The sequence below is a fragment of the Heteronotia binoei genome, chromosome 18 (genome assembly GCF_032191835.1).
Source record: "Heteronotia binoei isolate CCM8104 ecotype False Entrance Well chromosome 18, APGP_CSIRO_Hbin_v1, whole genome shotgun sequence".
NCBI lineage: Eukaryota > Metazoa > Chordata > Lepidosauria > Squamata > Gekkonidae > Heteronotia > Heteronotia binoei.
The window spans coordinates 18,372,582-18,397,439 of NC_083240.1; the positions used below are offsets into that span (position 1 = coordinate 18,372,582).

The following is a 24,858-nucleotide window of genomic DNA, read 5'->3' on the forward strand; positions in this document are numbered from 1 at the left end:
TACTGTTCCCATTCTGTGGATTAAAAACTGAGACTGGGAAAAAGTGACCAGAACCCAGCTCCGGTGGCTCTTCTCTGAATTTAAACGTAAAGGGTTTTGTGTGCTTATGGGGTTTTTGTCCTGTGCACAAGTCAAGAAACAGAGAGAATGCAGCCTTGGCTAAGGATTATTCAACCCATCAGAATTAAATACTCTGTTGGTTTAATCCTAAGAAAAGTAACTCCAGTCTAAGCCTGTTGATTTCGTTGGGCTCAGACTGGAGTAACTCTGTTTAGGATTACACTGTGAATCCTGTAACGTAGCATCCTCTTTGCCTCCATGCCAGCGTTTGAAAGGGACATTCCTGGATCTGGGCTGGAATGTTGAACCATCGTTGGGGCCATCATTTCTAGCAGGGAAAGGAAGCCATTGGCTCTGCATTGTCCTGGAGATCCCAAAGCCAAAGCATATGGAGGATTGAAACTTCAAGGCGCCCTCTTGGCATCCTGCTTTGCTTTTTCCGTGACTGAAACGTGCTTGTGAGGGAGAGCCAGATAGCCTCGGAGGGGTTGCCTGCAGTTGGGAGGTGCATCCTGTGTTCCCTTTCAGAGTTGATGATGCCCGCCCGCCCACGGCTGGCTGTACCCACCAGCTTGGGTAGCTCTCGTTTCATGCTCAGCAAACCAGAGCTTTGCCACGTTGGTTCCCTTGGTGCATGTTCACAAGCGAGACAGAAAGATGGGCAGAGGAAGTTATTTCAATGATTTATAGTCTTGTTTTCTGGGGCCATGTCGCACTTTCTTTCCCACACCCTTCATCCTCACAACAGCCGTACCAAGTAGATCAGGCTGAGTTCGCTGAGGGAGCCGAAGGTCACCTAGCAAGCTTCGTGGCTCAGTAGTGTCCTGAACTCAGATCCGAAAAAATCTTAAGTACAACCCTCTGCTCTCTGAATCCCATCCAGAGGACTTGCAGATGACCAGTGGGTACACTTTAGCCCTGCCTTTGGACTGTTCCTTTAGTTCCTTCCCCCTCCCCCACCACTCCTTTTCTGCCAAGGTGCTGTAGGCGGTTTAGAGAATGAATGTAACCAAACAAAAGATGGGAAAACGACAAATCTGCAGAGCCAGCAGCTGATGACATGACCTCCCTTTCCAGCAGTGAGTACCATCTGAGACGATGAGCAATTTCAAGTGTGTGTTCTGATGCTCTCCTCCAGGGCTTTTTTGGTAGCAGGAACTCCTTTTCCTATTAGGCCCCACTCCTCTGATGTAGCCAGGGTTTTGTTTTTTTTTAACAGGGACACACAAGAACGCGGTTCCGGCTGGCTTGGCATCAGGGGGTGTGGCGTAATGTGCAAATGAGTCCCTGCTGGGCTTTTTCTACCAAAAAAACCACCCCTATGTGAAACAATGGTGATGTCATGGGGTGTGGTCCAATATGCACATGAGTTCCTGCTAGGCTTTTTCTACAAAAAAAAAGCCCTGGAGATGTAGCCAGTCCTCCAAGAGCTTACCAAGCTTAGTACAGGGCGTATTGTAAGCTCCAGGAGGATTGGCTACATCAGCGGTGTGCGGCCTAATGTGCAAAGGAGTTCCTGCTACCAAAAAAGCCCTGCCTTCCTCCATGTTCTGTGTGTTTGCTCTTAGAGCTTGCATTTCTCCTCTCTTGCCTTTCCTCTTGGGGACCCGCCAATCAACCCCTTCTTCTCTCCTCTTCCCCTCCAGGAGCAGCTGCCTTCACTTTTCCTTTCTCAGCCTGGACAAGCACCGGGAGTGGCTGGAGTACGTGCTGGAGTTCGCGCAGGACGCCGCCCCCATCCCCAATCAGTACGATAAACACTTCCTGGAGCGGGACTACACGGGCTACGTCCTGGCCCTGAACGGCCACAAAAAGTACTTCTGCCTCTTCAAGCCTCGCAAATCGGAGGAGAGCGCAGACGGCCTGGGGCACTGCGACGATCCCGACCTGGCGGAAAGCCAAGTGAAGTTCTCTTGCAGTCCCCGGCCCAGGTCGGTCAAAAGCAAACTCGACAAGCTGTCCTTATGGATGGAGAGACTCCTGGAGGGTTCCTTACAGCGGTTTTATATCCCGTCATGGCCTTCACTAGACTGAAAAATTAAAAAGGGGGGGGGGAGATCTTATCACTGCTGCAGACTCTGAAAGAGGACAACCATAAACATCTCGTTTCCGGGAATTACGTCGTGTCGACTAGGCGGTAGCTTTTTAGAGAAAATTCTTCTGGGTCCAGTTGAATTTAGAAGCATCTTCCCCGTGTCTTTCAACCTAGGAGCGATGGAAGTAATAATAAAAAAAAAATGCACTGGCTCCCACTCTGGTACCAAAGGGTTCCACTATTTGGGAGCGACACAGGCCGAAGACAGACGGATCGTAGCCAGTGATGGACTCGTATCCTGCTTTCCCAGCCTGCCTCGGTTCTGCCTTGGGGGTTTTCCCCGACATGGGTGGAAACTTCCAGCTTCGCTGCTACCAGAGCTTGTTTTCGTGTATTGACTTCTTTTTTTTTTTAATGATTTGATTTTGTGTTTTTACTGAAGTGAAACCTCATTCGAAAGCAGTCTTGAGCCGCACTGCCCTCCTCTGTGGTGCCTGTTCTGGCGAGAGCTCAATGCATCTTGCATCTGGAGTTCTTACCTTGTGGTTTCTTCCCCCTCCCTTTTCCTCCCTGGGTGGTGGTAAGTGATTTGAGATGTGTTTGGGGGTATCTCCCGTTGTACTATAAAAGACTGAAGGGGGTTAGGAAAAGGGAAGGGGTGGCTAATGCACCTCTGCATGCCCTCCAGGTCCCCTGTGCAATAAAACCCACAAACATAATTCACCAGCTAAGCCATCAGTAGGGAGGGAAAGCGGGGAGGGGCGTAATCCTGGCCGTGAATGGCATCTGAAACAGCCATTTCAAGCGTTCGTTCCGAGCGTCTTTTATTTTAAAGATTTGTACAGCTGTAACCCTAAAAACCATGTCTTTAGATTGTAACGTGTCACCTGATCGGAGCCCAACAGGTGAAGGAAAAACGTAAAACTCCTTAGCGAGAGTGGCTGTCCGCACATCATGCGCAGAACAGCTATGATTCATCTCTAGGACAGTCATCAAACCACCCTTCTGTCGTATCAAGGAACTTCCAGTTGTCTCTTGTCTCTGTGTCTCTCTCTCACACAACAGTTAGGTTAGCTTTAACCGGCTTTCAAAAGCTTTCTGCCTTGAAGAAATCTTATTTCCCTGCTGGGAAGGTAGCCCCCGCCTCCCACAGCTTGTTCAGTTTCAGCCTTTTTGAACCTGTGGTCTAGGTTTGGATGTCTGTTTGAACTGAATTGCGAGATGGCTTCTTGGTTATCGTTTCTGAACAAAATTCACCATTCGGAATAATTCAGTTTCTTTGGCTAGCTTTGGTCTGAGAAACCAGTGCGTCTGTTCTACAGCCGGTGGTTGTGGAATTCTGGACTAGGATACTCCAGATTGCTCTGCTTTTGAGCACTCCTCCATGTTTGAAAAAAAAAAAAATAGAAAAGAAATCTGTCCTGTACATATGAGAAAGGAGAGGAAATATAACAGTGTCGCTGGTGTGGAAGATCACCACGTAGAGGTTGTTTTGTTTTATGTGGAGTCTTTGAAGCACTTCCCTTCCGGGGCTTGGAGTGGCTTAGCCCAGAATTCTACAGCTTCAATCCTTGCAAGTAGATTGGCTGGACTAACCCATCTGTGTGTGTGTAGGGGGAGGAGAATGAGCTTGGGAGAGTGGACTGTGTCACTTCAGACTATGTGGGGGTGGGAATAGCATTTGTGAATGATTTTTCCTGTAAAATAAAAATGCTCTGAAGACTAGTGCAGCAGGATGCTTTTCCCTCTCTGCTATGCTAGTTCTTCCCATAGAGAGCAAGATCTTTTTTAATTCAAAAGGCCATTTTTCTGCCTGCGGTCTGAAGTCCAGAATTCTGTCACCTCGTTTTCTCACAGGTATAGACCAGATTTTTAACGATACGGCAGCTACCGTTGGAGGGGGGTGGCTTTCCCGTCCCATAGTTTTTGGGAAATAATACTGTAAAATAATAATGGGCAGCTCTCAACCATTATGCAGTTAGCGTTCAAAGAGGCATGGTGGTATCTGTTGTATCCGTTGAGCTGGTTTTGTGGACTCTGCCTTCCCCCCCCCCCCCCCCCCTGCTTCCACTTATCAGGATGTAGCTGCTCTTCAGTGATCACAGTGTGTGGGAAATCATACTTTTTTGTAGGGGGTAGGGCTGCTCCCAGCACATATACCTGCGGTGTGGTGCAGCTGCCTTGCTGTAGAATTCTCCCTGGCAGTTTTTAACCATCTGCTCTGGAACAGCCTCTGCATTAGCAGTGAATATCCTTGTTAGCAGGTCAGGCCTGTCCTTTTCTGACAGCCAAACTGGGAGAGCAAGAAGATGGCTTTCAGGAAGGGAGAGAAGCGCTTTGGAGCATTAGTCCGCAGGAGAGCAGAAACAGTACCCAGCCATTCTGGCTCTACAGAGATCCCCACGAACAGAGCCCAGATGGGCATTACTGAGAAGCAATTGAGCCAGGTGCCCTTAGGGCAGGAAAGCCAGCCCTCCTCCCCTTGCTGTCTTCGGGCAGAGGGATGAGTGTGTATTTGTGTGTGTTTGTCCGCCATAAGCTGCACTGCCGGCAAAAGAATTGTACCCACCTTGTAGCGCATGCACTGCAATAACGATACCACTGTGCAAAGAGGAATGGTTCCCAGATGTGCTTGGTTTTCTTCCAAATTAATTTTAAGCTTCCTAAGAGAGGAACCTTGAAGATGGAAGAGCATCAGCAAGGAGAAGGATGGGGGAAAGCTCCCCAGTGCTGAAAATCGTGAAAGCAGATTTAGCATGTGACTTTGCGACCCCACCAGTGTAGGGAGGGGAGCTGGCTACTCAGCTGCCTTCTGCCAGTCGGATGCAGTGCAGGGAGATGGAGGTTCTTGCTGCCCCAATGCAACCCTTGCTTGAGGTGGTACTTCTCTTCACCTAACGGGGCGGGTTCACTTCCCTTCCTCATCTCTGCCCGCTTTAAGTTTAGGGGGACTTTCTCCTGTGGGCTGCTGTCCCCCCTGCTCTGCCCTGTCCCACATACCTCTGCCCTGTCAGCAGCAGCTGCTACAGCCATTTATTACTGGCTCACTACCTGAGCCAGAGATGCAGGAGTTAGTGACAGGCATCTATGGGGTGCTGAGGCCCAAGGAGCTTTGCAAAAGGAGCAGGCACCCTGGCTCCAATGCTTTATCATATATGGGTAAATTCCAAGGGTGGAATTCTAGCAGGAGCTCCTTTGCATATTAGTCCACACACCCCTGATGCAGCCAATCCTCCAAGAGCTTACAAAAAAGAGCCTTGTAAGCTCTTGGAGGATTGGCTACATCAGGGGTGTGTGGCCTAATATGCAAAGGAGCTCCTGCTAGAACTCCACCCCGCTCTGTCTGGTTGGGGTGTGGGTGGGGGCGGACTCAGGGGCCCAGTTTGCAGTGCCTGATTTGAACCTGAATGTGGCAGGGAGGTGGGGGGAGAGGAGATCTCTCCCCACCACCACTTTGCAAAGTACAGTGCTGCTGCCAGGAACTTAGGAACTCAGGCTCACTTTCCTTTTTTGCCAAAAGGTCTGTAAACTTCTGCCAAGTTTGTAAATCCATTAATAGAAATTCACCGTTTGAGCTGAACTGATTCCTCCCCCCCCCTCTTGACAATGGTATCACACAATCTAAAGAGCAAAGTGCTTCCTCTGCCTGTGTCCCAAAACATACAACCCCCCACCCTGAACCTGAAGCGAAACTTCTTCAAAAGGCAGAGAGGGAGGGAAATTGAGTTTAGCGTCTGACTCAGTGTGTGATGTTTCCTTTTCCTTTGGCATAGACCTGATAATCCCTGTAGCTGCCTAAAAGCATCCTTTTTTTTGGTCTTCTGTAAAACATTGCCAGGAACTAGTCCAAATCTACCCAGGCGGGATTGGTTTGAGGAGAAGGCAGAACATTTTGCACTTTTGATACTCGGGGTGGGTGGGATAAATAACTTATTGAGCAAAATTGTCTTCTTTTTTCTGGGGCGGGGGGGCGGTATTGTGAACAGGCACTGAATTTTGTTTGTTTTGCTTTGAAGACTTGACAGATTCGCAACTGAAATAAACTATTTTAATGTGTGATCAGATGGCGATTTGGAATTTGACACTGACTCCCGGCTCTTGGACCCATGAGGTTGCCTTAGGCTGTTGTGGCACTAGGACCACCAAACTAACTTTCCGGGGTGGGGCAAAGAAGCCTCTTGGTACAATTGCAGTAGTGACACAGCCGATCAATCCCCCAATCCCTTCTGGAATAATGGAGCTCTCTGCCCCTTTTTTTCCATACCCTGTACCCCAAACAAATGATGCAAGATAGGAAACCTGATTGGTATACATCTTTCCTGTTTGCTTTTTTGTGCGAAATATTCCATTCCCAAGCAAGCAAGGGACTTGGCTCTGCAGCTGGCCCCAAGTTCAGGATGTCCATTTTGTGCCAAATGCAATTAGGGTTGCCAACTCTGGGTTGAGAAATTCCTGGAGCTCTTGAGGGTGGAGCCCGGGGAGGAAGTTCAGTGGAGTGTGACACAGAGTTCACCCTCCAAAGCAGCCGTGAGAAGTGATCTCTAGCTTGGAAATCAGTTGCAAGTCCAGGAAAACTCCAGGCCTGACCTGGCGGTTGGCAACTACCAGTGCAATAGAAACCTTAGAATTGGTTTCTCAAGGCTGACTGCTCACCGTTTTTTCTCTCTGCAACACTGAGGACTAGAAACAGTCATATTTTGAAAAACTGGGATTGTCAGGGCTTGTGTGATGGATGTTTGAAGAGGCTGCAGCTAGCAAAAGGAAAGTTACAAGGACCGTGTGAAGTTCTAAGGCCAGCTTCCATGCAGGCATCTGCCTGGCCGATAGCAGTTTCCCCTGCAGGAATGGGAGGCTTCCTGGAATGGCTCAAGTCCTCTTCACTCCAGGGAGGGCGCACAGCATTTCAAAGAGCAGATTAGCTCCCAAGAGAGCTGTGTTACCTGTAAGCAGAGAAAGAGAGAGAAAACCCCATAAACGGACTGGAACATTTTACTACTGGCTTGCATTAGCAAAATGGCATTATAATATGCCAATATTAGTGCTATGGATAGGGCAAGGGACCATCAGTGGGGGAAATTCACCTTCAAAGTTCTCGTTCAGCGCGTTGACCAAATACCCAGCCCAGAGATTGTGGCAAGGGGGGTTCTGGAGGCCGTGGACTGGCATTTAGCATGTGACGTGCCTACACTGGTGGAAGATGAATTACTGTGGATTGTCCACTCACCAGAGAGATCGTACATGGGTGCCACTTCGACAAGGTCGCAGCCAACGATATTAAGCCCTCGGGAGCCCCGAATGATCTCCAGTGCCTGTTTTGAAATCAAAGGAAGGTGAGTTATTAGACTGGGAAGGGTCAGGTGTGGTGGTCTAGTCTCAGAGCCAACAAGGCAGCCTCAACAACATCCATAGACCAAATTCAGCCCCTTGGAATTTATCTTGAATATACAAGCAGGGGTACCCAGCCTTTATGATCCTGGGGGCACTTTTGGGCTTCTGGCACCGCATGGTGGGAGCACAGCAACAAAATGGCCACCAGAGCAGGTGGAGCTGGCCACAGCTTCACATCAAGAGTCATTGGGTAGAAAAAGAGGTGCCAGAGCTCACTGGCACAATTCATTTGCACCGGGGGCCCCTGGGGAGAGAGCCAGTTTGGTGTAGTGGTGAAGTACGTGGACTCTTATCTGGAAGAACCAGGTTTGATTCCCCACTCCTCCACTTACAGCCGCTGGAATGGCCTTGGGTTAGCCATAGCTATCACAGAGGTTGTCCTTGAAAGGACCAGCTGCTGTGAGAGCCCTCTCAGCCCCACCCACTTCACAGGGTGTCTGTTGTGGGGGGAGAAGATAAAGGAGATTGTAAGCCGCTCTGAGTCTCTGATTCAGAGAGAAGGGCGGGGTATAAATCTGCAATTCTTCTTGTAGCAGGATTTTTAGGCCACACACCCCTACAAGAGCTTACAGCCAATCCTACAAGAGTTTACAGAGTTCTTAGTAAGCCCCAGGAGGATTGGCTACATCAGGGATGTGTGGCCTAATACACAAAGGAGTTCCTGCTACAAAAAAGCCCTGCATCTGCATCTTATTTGCATATTCTACACACCCCTGACATGAAAGGTGTGCTAAATTATACCAGCTCAGCATCTACCTTAAAATGCTTCCTGAATTATAACTGTCATAATCAAACCTTACTCCCATCATACTTTTAAAATTACTTTCTTCTGTGGCCACAGCGGCACGATGAAGATTTCCATCTGTCTGCTTTATAGGTTATTTCCCCATTTTCTGTGTGGGGAAAATATTACCAAGTTTGTCGAATCTTAGAGTTCAGCAAAGTTCTCATGGGGGGGGGGGTTTGAACAATGGAGCCCAGAAGCAAATATTGGGGGGGGGGGTAAAGAAAGAAAGAGCACAACAGAGCTTCCAGAGCTCCTCTCCCATGAGCTTTTGCCCAAAATGTGGCCTGCTTCAGACACCGTGAAGGTCCTTGTACGGTGGTGGCATCTGCTGCCAAAGCAGCATTTTAAAAAATCCATGCAGCTGATCAAATGTCCAGTCAATCAGAAGCCTTGTTGGCAAAAGCCCCACCTGGCCCCACCCACTTTCTCAAAACACGTGGTGGGTACCAGAAAAAATGCCAGTGGGTGGCCATGTTGCGGACCCCAGTATACAGGATGGCTAGCCTCTATATCTGCATTGGCAGTCTGTCTTTTTACCTGGGCAGGAGTAAGACCAGCAATTTCTGGTGTCCCAGTGCCCGGAGCATAGGCAGGGTCTATTCCGTCGATATCAAAGCTGATATAGACAGGCCTGTCTCCCATCTGCTTCCTCACTTCGGACATCAAAGGGACCAGTGACTTCATCCAGCAGTCTTCTGCTAAGACCACTCGGAAGCCCTGTTGGGAATGAGAAAGCGAAAGTCTTTAAAGTGAAACACTGGCAATGAGGTCTCTTGAGGCTCTTCTATGTAGCATGGGTCAATCACCCTTCCTGCCCACAGCAGACGTGATGTAGCACATGATCTTTGCTCAGAAGGATACAGCAAGAGTAGGTGGGGGGGGTGTGTGTGTTAATCTCCAGGAAGCCGAGATTTCTCCCCATCTTGGATTGCTGGTCAGTGTTGCCAGAAGGAGACTCCTGGGAGAATTCTCTCGGCCGAAGCTGCAAAAGGCAGGCTCGGTTGCTGTAATATTGGAGGGAATGTTCTATTTGTCTTCTCTCTCCAACCCTAATGCAATCCTAAATCTCTCCCTTCTAACCTGCACTAGTTCCAGGTAATCAGTTGGGAAGCCAGGGCACTGTCCCTCCATCATTTCACAGATGGAAAGGATATTTGGCTTAAACTCCTGGAATCTGCATCCTTTGTTCTGAAGCCCACTTCCCCTGAATGTGAATTTACTCTCCAGTGACCTGTCATTTCATATGTTGGTAGGTTTAATAGCTCAAAACGAGCCTCACTAAGCTGCAGCAAGTAGAAGAACTTGATGGCACCTCAAATAGTTCTGCAAATGTGCACGAGGGTCAGTCCCATTGGAAGATTTAACACCAGCGTTCCCTGTAAGCTGAGTTGGTGCGAGCTAGCTCACAGATTTTTAGCCTCCAGCTCACACGTTTTTGTCTTCGCTCCGGAAGGATGACCCCAGAGAACACTAATTTTATGCAGTAGCTCACAACTTTAATGTCAGTCGTTCTTAAAGTAGAATTTTTGCTCACAAGACTCTGCGGCTTAGAGGGAACATTGTTTAAGACCCGTACCTGAAATGATGAGGACGATTCTAACAGATGCTGGAGTAGGGTTGCCAACTTTGAGTTGGAAATCCCCTAAGATTTGGCGATGGAGCTCCTGGGGCGGCTCCTCAGCAGGCTATAATGCCATAGAGTCCACTCTCCAAAGCATCCATTTTCTCCAGGGGGGACAGATCTTGGCCATCTGGAGATCAATTGTAATAGATGGAGATAGCCAGTCCTATCTCCAGGCCCCACCTGGAAGATGGTAACCTTAGGCACAAAGAAGACACTGAGAAAAACGCTGGGTCTAGGCAGGACTACACAGGGGTGGAGGCAGATTCATGTACTGGTCTGACCTCAGAGACATTCGGGGTTGTAAGAACGACAAGGGTGCAGCTTCTGGAACGAGCTAAAAGAGCTAAAAATTCAACATGGTGTGAGGATAATTAAAAGAGCCCTGTGGTGCAGAGTGGTAAAGCTGCAGTACTGCAGTCCTAACCTCTGCTCATGACCTGAGTTTGATCTGGGTTCAGGTAGCCGGCTCAAGGGTGACTCAGCCTTCAACCCTTCCGAGGTCAGCAAAATGAGTGTCCCGCTTGCTGGGGGGGGGGGCAAAGTGTAGATGACTGGGGAAGGCAATGGCAAACCACCCCGTAAAAAGTCTGCCATGAAAATGTCGTAATGCGATGTCACCCCTGTGACGACTGGTGCTTGCATAGGGGACTACCTTTACCTTTTTTGAGGATAATTGGGGGAGATATTACCTGATCCCAGCAATATTGATAAGGATCTCTCGCATAGGAGGAGCCTCGGATCCCAATCTGAGTGACCCGTTTGCAGTCCAGGAGCCCTTCGTCCACACAGCGTCGGAACGGTGTCCCATGGTAGATCTTTTCCCCCAGCGCTTGGTCTCCTGTGTCCGTGTGGGCATCCACGTGCACCAGCCCCACAGGGCCATGCCTAAGAGATGGTAAGAGAGATACCAGGGGCAATTAAGAGACAACTGACCACCAAGTGTCACCTTTCTGCCTCCCTAAATAATGTGGATGGGGGGGGGATACATAACCATGTGTGGCTGAATAACGGTGAGCCACTGAATGCACAGTCTTGGGTCCTGAGAAGGACTGATGGAGCCCCAGATCCCTTTCTCCTTTTAATGCAATGCTGTGCATCTTGAGCCCATCGCTACGAAGTGGCTGCCCCTCACTGTGACTCACTTTTCAGCAATGGCCTGCAGGATGGGGTATGTGATCGTGTGGTCTCCACCTGCAAGAGAAAAGATGATGTGAAAAAAGCAGCCCTGTGTCTAGGACAGGGGTGGCCGAACTGTGACTCGGGAACCACCCGTGGCTCTTTCAGATGTATCTCTTGAAGCCCCGCCACCCCTCTGGCCAGCTTGGAGAAGGCATTTGTCTCTGGAAATTGCTTTTCGTTTTGAGCTAGTAAATCTACCAACATGTGAAAGGGCTGGTCACTGGAGAGTAAATTCACATTCACATTGGGAGGGGGCTGCCCCCACAGCCTCCACCTAGTTACAAACAAGCAGGGCCTCGATCCCTTCCTAGCTTTATTTTATTGCCCTCAAGTTGCAGCTGACATACGGTGACCCTGCAGGTTTTTCAAGGCAACAGGTGTTCACAGGTGACTCTGGACTTCCTTGGGGGTCTCCCATCTAAATACTAACCAGGGCCAACCCTGCTTAGTTTCTGAGATCTGATGAGACCCGGCAGCTTGGAGAATGCGTTTAAAGTTAAAGTTTCTTTCTTTCCACTTCTCCTTCCCTCCCCCCCATCTATTTGCTTCCTTTCCACCTTTCTTACCCACCCTTTCTTCCTGCCTTGTGGCTCTCAAACATCTGACATTCATGTCTTGCGGCTCTCAAATGTCTGACGTTTATTCATTGTGGCTCTTACGTTAAGCAAGTTTGGCCACCCCTGGTCTAGGATTTTGTTTCTAGAGGGGCGGGGGTGGGATGCTAATTTAATTAATGAAGCTTGAATAAGAGGGGAGGAGGCTTGGGGGGCCAGGAGAGAGTGTGTCTGGCAGATTTGGGTGGACGCGCTGCTCCCGCAGCCTCCACCTAGTTACAAACAAGCAGGGCCTGGATCCCTTCCTAGCTTTATTTTTATTGCCCTCAAATTGCAGCTGACATGCAGTGACCCTGCAGGTTTTTCAAGGCAACAAGAGTTCGTAGGTGACTCTGGACTTCCTCGGGGGTCTCCCATCTAAATACTAACCAGGGCCAACCCTGCTTAGTTTCCAGGATTGCCAATCCCCAGTTGGGGGCTGTCATGGGTGCTGGGGACCCTGCAGAAGAAACCGAGCCTGCAGAGCCTGCAGAAGGAACTGTGCCCCTGCCACCTGCACCAGTGCCCCTGCCTCCTGCTGAAGAAGATCCAAGCCCCCCTGCCTCGCCCTCTCGGGTGGCTCGTGTGCGTGACCGCCTTCGTCAGGACCTCAGGGATCGGAGGAGGGCGGCACGCTCACAAGCAAGACGCTCCCTGAGCCCTGAGTGGTGAAAGGATTCTGGCCCTTCTAAGTGTGAGGATGCTTAAGTTTCGGCAGGATCCTGGCTGCTGCTCTGAGACAGCAATTAGCCCAAATGAGCAACAGGCAGCAGAGGGCTATATAGCTGTGGGCTTTGGGAGGAGGCTTTGTGGAAGCAACTAGTCACATACCTGACATCCTAGCATCCACTCCGGCTCTTGACTTTGGCTTTTGGATTCCTGACTTTGGCTTGGACCTCTGGAAACCCTGACTTCGGCTTCTGAACCTCTGACCTGTGATACCTGGATTACGATTCTGTTTTGGCGCCTTGGACCCTCCTTGCTCACGAGTTGCTGACCTTGGACTGCCCCTGGACTTTGCCTGACTCAGCCCCAGCTCGTGACAGATTGCTTCCACCCACAACCAACACCCATTCCACAGGATGGATGCTGAAGCAAGTGGAACCACAGGACTACTGGCTGCGCTCCAAGCCCAGGTACAGCAGCTGACACAGGCAGTAGTACACTTGCAGCAACAACCTGTGGCCAGTGCTCCAGCCAAGTGCCCAGTTCCCCCACCTGACAGATTTGGGGGTGCCGTGGAAGAATTTCCTGCTTTCCTAGCGCAGTGCCGGCTGTACTTCGAACTAAGAGCTCGGGACTTCCCCAACGACAAAACAAAGGTGTGTTTCATCATCAGCCTGTTAAAGGGGCAGGCGGCCAAATGGGCCACACCCTTGCTGGTTGCGTCCTCTCCCCTGCTGACTGATTACCAGGGGTTTGAGGCCCACCTGTCTGCTGCCTTCTCAAACCCAGTCCAAGCAGCCACAGCCAACCGGAAGATCAGGGCGCTGAAACAAGGCAAATCCTCAGTGGCTCAGTATGCCACCGAATTCAAGCTCCTGGCCCAAGACTTGGCGTGGAATGAGGCTGCCCAGATGGACCAGTTTACCGAGGGGCTGGCAGAGGAAGTCCTGGATGAACTGGCCAGGGTGGAGTCGCCACCCACGCTCCAAGGACTTATCACCCTCTGCCTCCGCATTGATGGCCGCCTGGAAAGTCGCCGCCAAGCCAAGACCAGAGGGCGCCAGCTCCCTGCGCCGTGCCACTTGGCTCCTCGCCCATCCCCAGTTAGCACCAGAGCCGAGGAGGAGCCTATGCAGCTTGGAGCTGCTCGACCCCGCCTGACTCCAGAAGAAAAGGCCAGACGCCGCACGCAGAATCTGTGCCTTTACTGCGGTACGGCAGGCCACTATGCCTCTGGCTGCCCTGCTAAGCGTCGGATACCCGGACCCTCGTTGCCACCGCCGCCAAAAGAGCAGCCCCAGGCGTAAGTGGGCCCTCCAGCCTGGGGCGACTAGCTGGGTCCTCCGAACAGCAGACTGATACCCCGGGCCCATTCCTGCTACCAGTCAAACTCCGTCTGCCTGATGAACGCTGGCTGTTTGTATATGCCATGCTGGACTCGGGAGCGGCCCACTGTTTTGTAGATGCTGCCTTTGTAAAGCAGCACCAGATACCAGTGCAGACAAAAGAGACTCCAACGCTGGTGGAGGCTATCGACGGGCGCCTCCTCCGTTCTGGCCCCGTCACCCAGGAGACCTGCCCCATCACCTTCCACGTCCAGCAGCACCAAGAACAGCTGCAGTTTAATGTCGCCCGCATGCCTCGCTTCCCGCTGATTCTGGGCCTTTCCTGGCTGAAGCTGCACAACCCCATCGTGGACTGGGCCCAGCAGGAACTACGTCTCCGAGACCCATGCCCCCATCTGACTCCTCCCACCACTCTAGCAGCCGGCATCCCGAGTGGTGGTCCTCAGCTCCCTCAGAAGTATGCGGACTTCGCCGATGTCTTCGAAGAGACAGGAGCGGATCAGCTTCCCCCTCACCGGCCCTATGACTGTGCCATTGACCTAGTACCTGGGGCACCACTCCCGGTGGGGCGTCTGTACCCGATGTCGGAGCCTGAGTTGGCAGCTCTGCGAGACTACCTGGACAAGAACCTGAAACGCGGATTCATCCGACCCTCAACCTCTCCCCTGTCTGCTCCAGTCCTCTTCGTGAAGAAGAAAAGTGGGGAGCTGCGGCTGTGCAATGACTACCGGGCCCTGAACAAGATCACCATCCGCGACCGGTACCCTCTACCACTGATCCCTGAACTCTTGGATCGCTTAAAGGGGGCCCAGATTTACACCAAGCTGGACCTCCGTGGAGCGTACAATTTGGTGCGCATACGGCCCGGAGACGAGTGGAAGACCGCGTTTGGGACCCGATACGGGCAGTACGAGCACCTGGTGATGCCCTTCGGATTGACCAATGCCCCCGCTGTCTTCCAGAGGTTCATGAACGACATATTCCGGGACCTGCTCGACCGCTTCGCGATCATATACCTGGATGACATCCTAATTTACTCCCGCAATCCTGCCCAGCACGCCTCTATGTGCCGCCCGGGCCCTTGCGAGCAGAAGTGCTACGCCTGACCCACGACTCGTTACCCGCCGGGCACTTTGGACAGCATAAGACCACCCACTTGCTGACAAGGGAATTCTGGTGGCCACGAGTTCGCGCTGACGTTGCCCGTTATGTCAGCTCCTGTGACGTCTGCCGACGGGCCAAAGACATCCCAGCCAAACCCTCAGGGTTGCTACAGCCCTTGCCCACATCTTCAGGACCCTGGGAGACCATCTCGATGGACTTCATCACGGAACTTCCGCGCTCCAAGGGTCAGACTTGTATCTGGGTGGTCGTCGACCTATTTACCAAGATGGCCCACTTTGTTCCGTGCCCGAAACTTCCCACAGCTCAAGAGACGGCCCAGCTTTACCTGCAACACATCTTTCGTCTGCACGGACTCCCAGCCCATCTGATCTCCGATCGGGGCCCTCAGTTCTCCTCTCGGTTCTGGCAAGCCCTCCATTCCAGCCTGGGTACTCGAGTGCACCTGTCCTCAGCCTACCACCCACAGACAGATGGCCAGACAGAGCGCACCAATGCCACGCTAGAGCAATATCTCCGCTGTTACACCTGTTACCAGCAGGATGACTGGACCACTCTATTGCCCCTAGCGGAGTTTGCATACAACAATGCGGTCCATTCATCCACCCAAATGACCCCGTTTGCTGCAACCTACGGGTACCACCCTCGGTTCTTCCCGGCAATCCTACCACCCACGAATGTCCCCGCCGTCGATGCCTACCTGCAAGAACTCCGCGCCAGCCAAGACTTGCTCCGAGAGCAGCTACAGCAGGCCAAGGAGGCATATAAACGGGCTGCGGACCGAAAGAGGCAAGAAGGCCCTCCAGTGCAGCCGGGGGATCAGGTGTGGCTCTCAACTCGCTACCTGCGCCGGCCTGGTCGGTCTCACAAGCTGGATGCACGGTTCATTGGACCCTACCCCGTCGTAGAACAAATAAACCCCATCGCCTTCAGGCTCCAGTTGCCACCCCACCTCCGCATTCACCCTGTGTTCCATCGCTCCCTCCTTGTTCCAGCTGCACCCCCTGACCCAGCTCGGCCTCCTTCCCCACCGCCGCCACCACCGGTGTTGGTGGATGACGAGGAAGAATATGAGGTGCGCCAGATTCTGGACTCCCGGTACCATCGTGGAGGCCTCCAGTACCTTGTGGACTGGGAGGGATACGGCCCAGAAGACCGGTCCTGGGAACCTGTGGACAATCTTCATGCCCCGGACTTGGTGCAACGATTCCACAGCGACCACCCCGACCTCCCAGGCCCCTCGACGGAGGGGGGCCCTGGGGGGGGGGATAGTGTCATGGGTGCTGGGGACCCTGCAGAAGAAACCGAGCCTGCAGAGCCTGCAGAAGGAACTGTGCCCCTGCCACCTGCACCAGTGCCCCTGCCTCCTGCTGAAGAAGATCCAAGCCCCCCTGCCTCGCCCTCTCGGGTGGCTCGTGTGCGTGACCGCCTTCGTCAGGACCTCAGGGATCGGAGGAGGGCGGCACGCTCACAAGCAAGACGCTCCCTGAGCCCTGAGTGGTGAAAGGATTCTGGCCCTTCTAAGTGTGAGGATGCTTAAGTTTCGGCAGGATCCTGGCTGCTGCTCTGAGACAGCAATTAGCCCAAATGAGCAACAGGCAGCAGAGGGCTATATAGCTGTGGGCTTTGGGAGGAGGCTTTGTGGAAGCAACTAGTCACATACCTGACATCCTAGCATCCACTCCGGCTCTTGACTTTGGCTTTTGGATTCCTGACTTTGGCTTGGACCTCTGGAAACCCTGACTTCGGCTTCTGAACCTCTGACCTGTGATACCTGGATTACGATTCTGTTTTGGCGCCTTGGACCCTCCTTGCTCACGAGTTGCTGACCTTGGACTGCCCCTGGACTTTGCCTGACTCAGCCCCAGCTCGTGACAGGGGCAGGGGACCCACTGGTTTGGAGGCCTTCTCCCTGCTTCAGGATCATCAGAAAGCAGCGGGGGCGGGGGGGAGGGAAATGTCTGTTGGGCACTCCATTATTCCCTATGGAGACCGATTCCCATAGGGTATAATGGAGAATTGATCTGTGGGTATCTGGGGCTGAAACCCCTCCTCTGCTCCCCCACGCTAATGTCTCTGTCCTTTGGTGCACCAGGACTGAGTTCCCATGGGCCATTGCAGCTGTCATATGACTGTAAGTTCCCAAGGTGGCCATCAGTTTGGTGTAGTGGTTAAGTGTGTGGACTGTTATCTGGGAGATCCAGGTTTGATTCCCCACTCCTCCACTTCCACCTGCTGGAATGGCCTTGGGTTAGCCATAGCTCTTGCAGAGGTTGTCCTTGAAAGGGCAGCTGCTGTGAGAGCCCTCTCAGCCCCACCCACCTCACAGGGTGTCTGTTGTGAGGGGAAAAGATATAAGAGATTGTAAGCCGCTCTGAGTCTCTGATTCAAAGAGAAGGGCGGGGTATAAATCTGCAGTTCTTCTTTTTCTTCTTCAGTTAGATGTCACATCTATTTGGGCCCTGCTCATTCAATAGAGTTGCCAGGTCAAATTCAAGAAATAGGGACTTTGGGGGTGGAGCCAGGAGCAAGGGTGTGACAAGCATGATTGAACTCCAAAGGGAGTTCTGGCCATCACATTTAAAAGGACCACACACCTTTTAAATGCCTTCCCTCCATTGGAAATAATGAAGGATGTGGCACCTTTTTTGGAGCTCATAGAATTGGACCCCCTGGTCCAATCTTTTTGAAACTTGGAGGGTGTTTTGAGGAGAGGCACTGGATGCTATGCTGCAAATCTGGTATCTCTACCTCAAAGACAGGCCCCTCCAGAACTCCAGATACTCATGGATCAATTCTCCATTATTCACTACGGGAATCTGTCTCCGTAGGGAATAATGGAGTGCCCAGCAGACATTTTCCTCCCCCCCCTTGCTTTCTGATGACCCTGAAGAGGGGGAAGGGCCTCCAAACCAGGGGATTCCCTGCCCTCACCTGGAGATAGACAACCTTATCATTCAGTCTCCTGAACTCACATTAGCACTGAATAAAAGGTAAAAGTCCCCTGTGCAAGCACCAGTTATTTCTGACTCTGAATCAAATAGAGATTACCCTGCAGTGCTAGAGTTCCCAGCTCTGGGCTGGGAAATCCCTACAGATTTGGAGGGGAAGAGCCAGGAAAGGCAAGATTTGGGGAAAGGAGGGACTTCAGCGGGCTGGAATGCCATAGTCATTCACCCAAAGCAGTCATTTTTTTTTTAGGGGAACTGATCTCTGTGTCCTGGGGATCAGTTGTAATTCCAGGAGATATCTAGGCCCCACCTGGAGGTTGGCAACCCCACTGGAGACATTGTCAAGATGGGCAGTTCTGTTTCCAAGGTATCTGCATGGCTATCTGATCCATTTCCAGCCAGTGCCCTTACTTACCCATCGTGAGGGGGATGCAGCCACCCGCCACGATCTTCTGGAAGGCTTCTCGGATTTGCCTGCAGCTGTCCTTCAAGTCATACAGGTTGACGTTCACGTCTCCAATATCAGCGACCATCAGAGAATGATAGGGATCAGCTCCAGTGCTCGGGTTGAATAGCCTCATCATCGTTGATTCGGCTCGAATATGGCGAGGGCCAAACCTGGAAGATAAAGGGTAGGCGTGCCTGTGAGACCCGTCTCTTTGGTCTCGCTAGAAGCATCAGATTGCGGTGTTGTTGCCACAGATAAATGGATCTTCCTGACCATTTCCTCTGCCATATGGTTGATGCCAAGAATTTCCTGGTGGGTACAGTGGAAGCAACCAGGCTGTGGTGCGTAGTAGCTGTTCGATTCAGATTTGGATTGCAACATGCAGGAAGTCTTCCCTCTGCAGTGTTTTACCAACCTGAAACAGGCCCACAGAGCTGCTAATTGTCCCTGTATTGTATTGTCATCAATACAAGTTAGGGGGTTTTCCCCCAGTGAGGCAAGCAGCAATTCCCTAGGGCTATTTCTAACTGGGGAAACAGACGAAGGAAACACAGGAATATGCCTCATACTGAATCAGACCCTTGGTCCACCAAGAGCTGAAGGGGTGTCATATAGAGGATGGTATGTTCTTTCTGTTGCCCCAGAAGGTCGGACCAGAACCAGCACATTGAAATTGAATCAAAAGAGTTTTTGGCTAAATATTAGGAAGAACTTCCTGGCAGTTAGAATGGTTCCACAGTGGAACAGGCTTCCTCGGGAGGTGGTGGGCTCTCCTTTCTCGGAGGTTTTTAAACAGAGGTTAGATAGCCATTTGACAGCAATGCAGATTCTTTGAACTTGGCAAATCATGAGCAGGAGGGCAGGAAGGACTGCATTAGTACTTACTTCTTGTGGCCCCTTCTTACACACCCAGGGGAATGGCAGCAATTTTTCTCCAGGCCAGTTTTGCCAGGGATCCTGGAGGTTTTTTGCCATCTTCAGGGCATGAAACAGGGGTCACTGGAGGTGTATGTGGGTGTGGGGAGGTATTTATGAATTTCTTGCATTGTTCAGAGGGTTGGACTAGATGACAGAGTCTATGATTCCAAGGTTAGTATTGTCTACTCGGACAGGCAGTAATCTCCCACACCACTGAAAATTTGGTTTCAAAAATTCCATATTCAGAACGTCTGGTTTGAAAGGGCCCCAGGAACAATGTAACAGAGAGGGCCAAGCTACATGAGACAAAGTTCCTGATTTTTTACCACAGTAACCAAAAGGCTACTTCCTCTCTTGTGAGAATTTGGCCACCATTTTTGTTGATATGGTAACAAACAGCTGAAAATGGAGGCCAGACTCCAGTAAGAGACTGGAAGCTCTCAAGAGCAGCTTGCAAATAAGCATCCCCAGTTGGTGGTGGTGCTTTACAGGAGGCCTGAGGCAGCCCCCCTTCCAGCGGTGTTATTTTGAAAGAGAGGTGGGGTAACTAAGAAATAAAAGAGGGCACTCTCCTCTGGCTCCTGGGCGGGGATGGCGGGAACTGTGGGAAGCGCGATGTACATGGGGAAAGGAAAAGTCCCCTGTGCAAGCACCAGTCGTTTCCGACTCTGGGGTGACGTTGCTTTCACAATATTTTCACAGCAGACTTTTTTACGGGGTGGTTTGCCATTGCCTTCCCCAGTCATCTACACTTTCCCCCCAGCAAGCTGGGTACTCATTTTACCGACCTCGGAAGGATGAGTCAACCTTGAGCCGGCTACCTGAAAACCCAGCTTCCCGCCGGGGATCGAACTCAGGTCGTGAGCAGAGCTTAGGACTGCAGCTTTAACTCTCTGCGCCATGGGAGGGGGAGGTAAAAAAAACAAAGAGATTAAAAAAAAGCATCCCCACCTACTGCTCCAACATGCCTTAAAGATCTACTTTTCTTTTCAGAAAGCTGTATTTGGTTCTGTGCTGAACCGCATTTGGTTACAGAGCCAGGGGCTGCAGGCCTCTGGTTTAGTATCAGTCACTTTCGATCATGTACAATAAATTGCTCACACGAGGGACGAGCTGTTCCGACCGCATCAACATTTTTCATCTTGCTGATCCAGGGAAGGCCACAAGCACAAGATAACGAACCCATTTCACCTGCACGTATGAACACACATAGATCCTCCTTGCTGGTTTCAAGTATTTGGTTATAGGTGGTATTTTTCTGCGGGTTCCACAGGTGAGCTCAGGGTGGATCCCCGGGTCCACATCTCTCTGAGCAAACATTAATGGAGAGTAGGGTTGCCAGATCCACCTCAAGAAATCTGGGGACTTTGGGGGTGGAGCCGGGAGCGAGGTTATTGAACTCCAAAAGGAGTTCCAGCCATCGCATTTCAAGGGACCACGTTACTTTTAAATGCTTCCCCTCCATAGGAAATATAGGATAGGAGCACTTTCTTTCGGAGCTCGTAGATTTGGAACCCCCGGTTCAATTTTTTTGAAGCTTGGAGGGTTTTTTGAGGAGAGGCACCAGGTACTATGCTGGAAATTTGGTGCCTCTGTCTCAAAACACAGCCCCCCAGATAATCATAGATCAATTCATTTTACCATATGGGAACTAGTCTCCATATTCAACCCCTCCACACAGTTTCTGATAACCCTGAAGTGGGAGGAGGGCCTCCAAACCAGGGGATCCCCAGCTAGGGATTGGCATCTTTAGAGGCTGTGGCTCAGTGGCAGGCCATCTGCTTTGCGTGCAAAATGTCCCAGGTTCAATCCCCGGCATCTCCCATGAGTGCTAGTCTGAGTAGGCAAGACTGACCCTGATGGACCAAAGGTCTTCCATTATAAGGCAGTTTCATGTTCTATGTCCCCCATGCCCAGTACGACATCCCATGCTTACCTGGCCCCGGGACGGTTGGAGGTGCCTGTGTCCAGGGGGACCCCCACAAAAGCAGCATCAAGACCCTCCGCCGAGGTCCGGATGGGGAGCTTGAAGAGAGAACATATCCCCACCGGTCTAGCCACAGAATGAGCACTGGGAGGTACATTGAAGTCAGAGAAGCAGCGTTGCAGGGCAAACCTCTTGGAGGAGATGCTTTTCAAGCGGAGTCCACTGCAGGCTCTGGGAAAGGGGGCAGGCCAGGCTGAACCAGCTGCAGCCCTGACTTGCTGGCTAGCATGGCTGTGGGGAGACTCAAGCCTGCCTGCCAGGGAAGCTCCAGAGAGCCTCTGAGTGCCGAGGAAGGAGCTCTTTTTACAAACCAGCATCCGAAACGGAGCTTTGCGCCCCAACAAACAGAGGGCCTCCATTTGGCAGGGCAGTGGTAGGATTAGGTAGTCAAGCAGTAACTGCTCGACAGTTTTAAAGGCACAGTTGTCCCTCCCAGGAGCGAAATGCTGCCTGCGCCACCACTTGCTCGTTTGTCTCCTCTTTGACAGGTTCAAAGGGCAGAACGGTTGTACACAAGAACTTTTATGCCAAGACTCCAGGTCCAGGACTTTCAACCAATGAGCACCAATCATTTCTCTTCATTTGCTCTCTCTTGTGATTCGCTTTGGAAACGCCTCTGTATTCCTCCCCCCCCCCCCTGTGGGATCCCAAAACTGTCACATGAAGCAGCTGCAGTTAAAAAGCTGTGTCCGATTGGATTTGCAGCAGTTTGCACATGAACATTCTGGCACATCACCATGGGAGGACCGTCGGTTTCTACCACTGGTGGGATCAAACCACTTGGAGTACCGGTTTGCCCTAAGAATATTTTATTAAAAGACTGCATCACGATTTGTGACATTGCAGCTGCAAATGGAAAAAGGGGAACTGATTTTAGAATATAAACTTTTCTGGGGTGTCAGTGTGTGTTTTAAGCTGGAGTGACAGGCAATGTTCCCTCTAAGCTGTGGAGTCTTGTGAGCAAAAATTCTATACTTTGTGAGCTACTGGCATTAATGTTGTGAGCTACTGCACAAATTAAGTTTGCTCTGGAGCCATTTTTCCTCAGCTGAGACAAAAATGTGTGAGTTGGAAGCTAAAAAATTGCAAGCTAGCTCACACTAGCTCAGCTTAGAGGGAACATTGGTGACAGGTGTCCTTCTTTCCAGTGTGGAAGGGCTCGCTCCAAACTTTAAGGCCCTTTACGGCCTGGGGCCTGCATATCTTCAGGATCGCCTCTCCCCATGAGGCCCCTCCCCCCCAGGCTCTGAGGTCAGCGACACAACATCTTCTTGTGATCCCTGGTCCTAAGGATGCCTGACTGGCTTCGACAGGGGCCAGGGCCTTTTCAGTCTGGGCCCCTACCTGGTGGAACGGGCTCCCGCTAGAGATCCAGGCCCTGTGGGACCGTTCCAAGTTTTGCAGGGCCTGTAAGACGGAGCTCTTTTGCCAGTCTTTGAAGTCACCACTCCCCCCAGCAGCCTACCGTCAAGGTGTTCAAGTTGTGTTGAAAGCTTCCAGCCTACGTGCTGTTGCGTGGTTTGTTGCCAATTGTATGGATTACTGTTCTCTGAGCCGATATAGCTGTAGTTAAGATGTTGTTTAATTTTGATGTGGTTCATTTTAATGCTGTAAGCTGCCCTGAGCCTGCTTGCGGGATAGGGTGGGGAATAAATTGAAAAATTAAATTAAACTTCACCCCCCCCCCCCCGCACATGCATGCCAGCCTAAGTCTGCTCACACAAAATGCCTCTTGGTTCAGAATAGACTTGTCACCACTTACATAATCCTCAGGGGAAAAAAATTCTCCCTCGTTATTATGCCTAACACAGTACAGAGTAACTTCAGGAAGTGGTTTATTTAAGGGCGGTGCTCTGCATAGACAGGCAAAAAAGGTTCTGCATGAAACACACACAAAAATGTCTGATTAAATGAAGCCAAGGAAAGCAATTGTCCTCATTCAACTGCCATGCTTCTAACATTAACAAATACAGACATTTAATGTAAGGTTCTAGAACTCTCTGTCAGGAAGACACTGGATTTCCCAGCCCTTTCTTGGATGCCCAACTAGAATCATGGCAACCCCCTCCCATCTACTGAGGAAGGCTGTTTATGCTTAAGAGGCCCAGAAAGGAGACTGGGTATGGGGTGTGCCTCAGAAGCTGGCCTCCTTCAGGGTATGACCATTCTAATTCCAAAACAAAACAGACTCCTCAAATCCTCTCAAGCACAAGGGAACCGGATGTTTTATTGAGCCAAGAGGCTGAAATAATTAACTTCCCCAACAACCGGCAATAAAACACCTCACGGGTCATGAGCTACAAAGTCTCCTCTAACAAGACTGTTGCCAGAAGCACTCCCCACTGGCTAACGATTAAAAACTCTAAAGCGACTAATTGGTGGAACATCAGCACCTCAGGATCTTCTTAGGATGAGAAATGGTTCTTTTAGCCTGCTGCAATGCCAAAGCTTAGTGGAATATTCTCCACCAAATGCTGGGTTCTTCTTTCTCTTTCTTTTCTTTCTTTCTCTGTCTCTTTCTTGTATCCCTTCCTGAATATAGCTGTTCACGCTGTCAGCTGAAATGGGATAGATCCCAAGGGCCAATGTACCTTCATGAAGGTACACTCCAGGCACATGACACCACTAGGTTACCGCATGATGCCTGCAGTCATCACATCAACTAGCTCTCCAAGTGTGTGTGAGAGAGAAATGAGTCCAGGTGAGCAGCTGTGTTGGTCTGAAGCAGCAGAACAAAGCTAGAGTCCTGTGGCACCTTGAAGCCTAACTAAATTTTATTCAAGGTATGAGCTTTCATGCGTGCACATGAACGTTCATACTGTGAACAAAACTTTGTTAGGCTTCAAGCTGCCACTGGACTCTTAAGAGATTAATGGTTAGTGTAGCTTCCCAGAAATAGATTTGATGGAGCCCTTTGGGATTTCCTATACTGATCAACTATCTTGTTATTAGAACAGAGTTAAGAGACCAGTGGCACCTTTAAGACTGACCAAGTTTTATTCAAGGTATGTGCTTTCGTGTGCATGCACACTTTCTTAGATAGTGCCCTCCTATTTGAGGAAGCGTGCATGCACAGAAAAGCACATACCTTGAATAAAACTTTTGTCAGTCTAAAAAGGTGCAACTGGACTTTAACTTTGTTCTGTTGCTTCAGATCAACACGGCTACGCACCCAAATCTATTTTGTTGTTGTTATCGTTTAAAGACATTTCTAAAGCGCTGTTGTGATAACATCTCTGAGGGGCCCCTTTAGAAATATAAATGGGCAAAAAGATCGAATTAAGGAATGAACCAAACAGTTTTGTCTTTTCAGAAACGAGGAGCGCTGGATCTAATCCCCCTCCTCACGCATGTCTCCTTCCCCTTCTGCTCCTTGGGGGTGCGCAGCTCACACCTGAAACAAACAGAAGGACTACACAGTCCAGTCTGTCCTATGTTAGGTGACGCCCTTACTCATGAGTGGACAGCTGACCGTTGGCTCCCACTTGGACAGCTCCCTCCTGCTTCCTTTTCTTTTCAGGCTGCATTCTGGCTGACTAGAAGGGCCCCCGTTCCAAGTCTGAGGTTGGAAGGAACCTCCCTTGCTGGCAGCCAGGAACTAGGACTGGAACACAACACCTACTCCACAGCAAGCTGGCTGCTAAGGGCCCCTTCCTTTAAGCCAGCGGATCCACTATTTCAGACAGGGTCTGCTCTTGGGCAAGCGAGATTCCTTTTAAGAAAGGAACTAACTCGCATGCAGGACACTGATCAA

At 50.8% G+C, this 24,858-nt stretch overlaps 2 protein-coding genes across 2 annotated transcripts in view; one reads left to right on the forward strand and one right to left on the reverse strand.

The window, feature by feature from the left end:
• Window positions 1-6,159, forward strand: part of DNAJC16 (DnaJ heat shock protein family (Hsp40) member C16) — a 43,789-nt gene extending 37,630 nt beyond the window's left edge. Inside the window, exon 15 of the mRNA XM_060258941.1 lies at window positions 1,707-6,159. Coding sequence (XP_060114924.1) covers window positions 1,707-2,094 — 388 coding nt within the window. The 3' untranslated portion in view covers window positions 2,095-6,159. The remainder of the gene's footprint in view (window positions 1-1,706) is intronic.
• On the reverse strand, window positions 6,130-21,597 carry AGMAT (agmatinase). Its single transcript, XM_060258942.1, has 7 exons — window positions 21,054-21,597; window positions 18,167-18,369; window positions 11,037-11,085; window positions 10,584-10,779; window positions 8,808-8,987; window positions 7,320-7,404; window positions 6,130-7,035 (listed from the first exon to the last, which is right to left on the reverse strand). Exons 1-7 carry the CDS (start codon window positions 21,461-21,463, stop codon window positions 6,962-6,964), a joined length of 1,197 nt encoding a protein of 398 aa, XP_060114925.1. The 5' UTR covers window positions 21,464-21,597; the 3' UTR covers window positions 6,130-6,961.
• Between the last annotated feature and the right edge of the window lie 3,261 nt (window positions 21,598-24,858).

Excerpts from the sequence above, each read along its gene's own strand:
- AGMAT (XM_060258942.1), bottom strand. The coding sequence starts at position 21,463 with ATGGAGGCCCTCTGTTTGTTGGGGCGCAAAGCTCCGTTTCGGATGCTG. Across the intron at positions 10,780-11,036 it reads CTGCAGGCCATTGCTGAAAA|GCATGGCCCTGTGGGGCTGG; the intron begins GTGAGTCACAGT and ends ACCATCTCTTAG. Across the intron at positions 7,036-7,319 it reads ACCCATGTACGATCTCTCTG|GTAACACAGCTCTCTTGGGA; the intron begins GTGAGTGGACAA and ends CTCTGCTTACAG.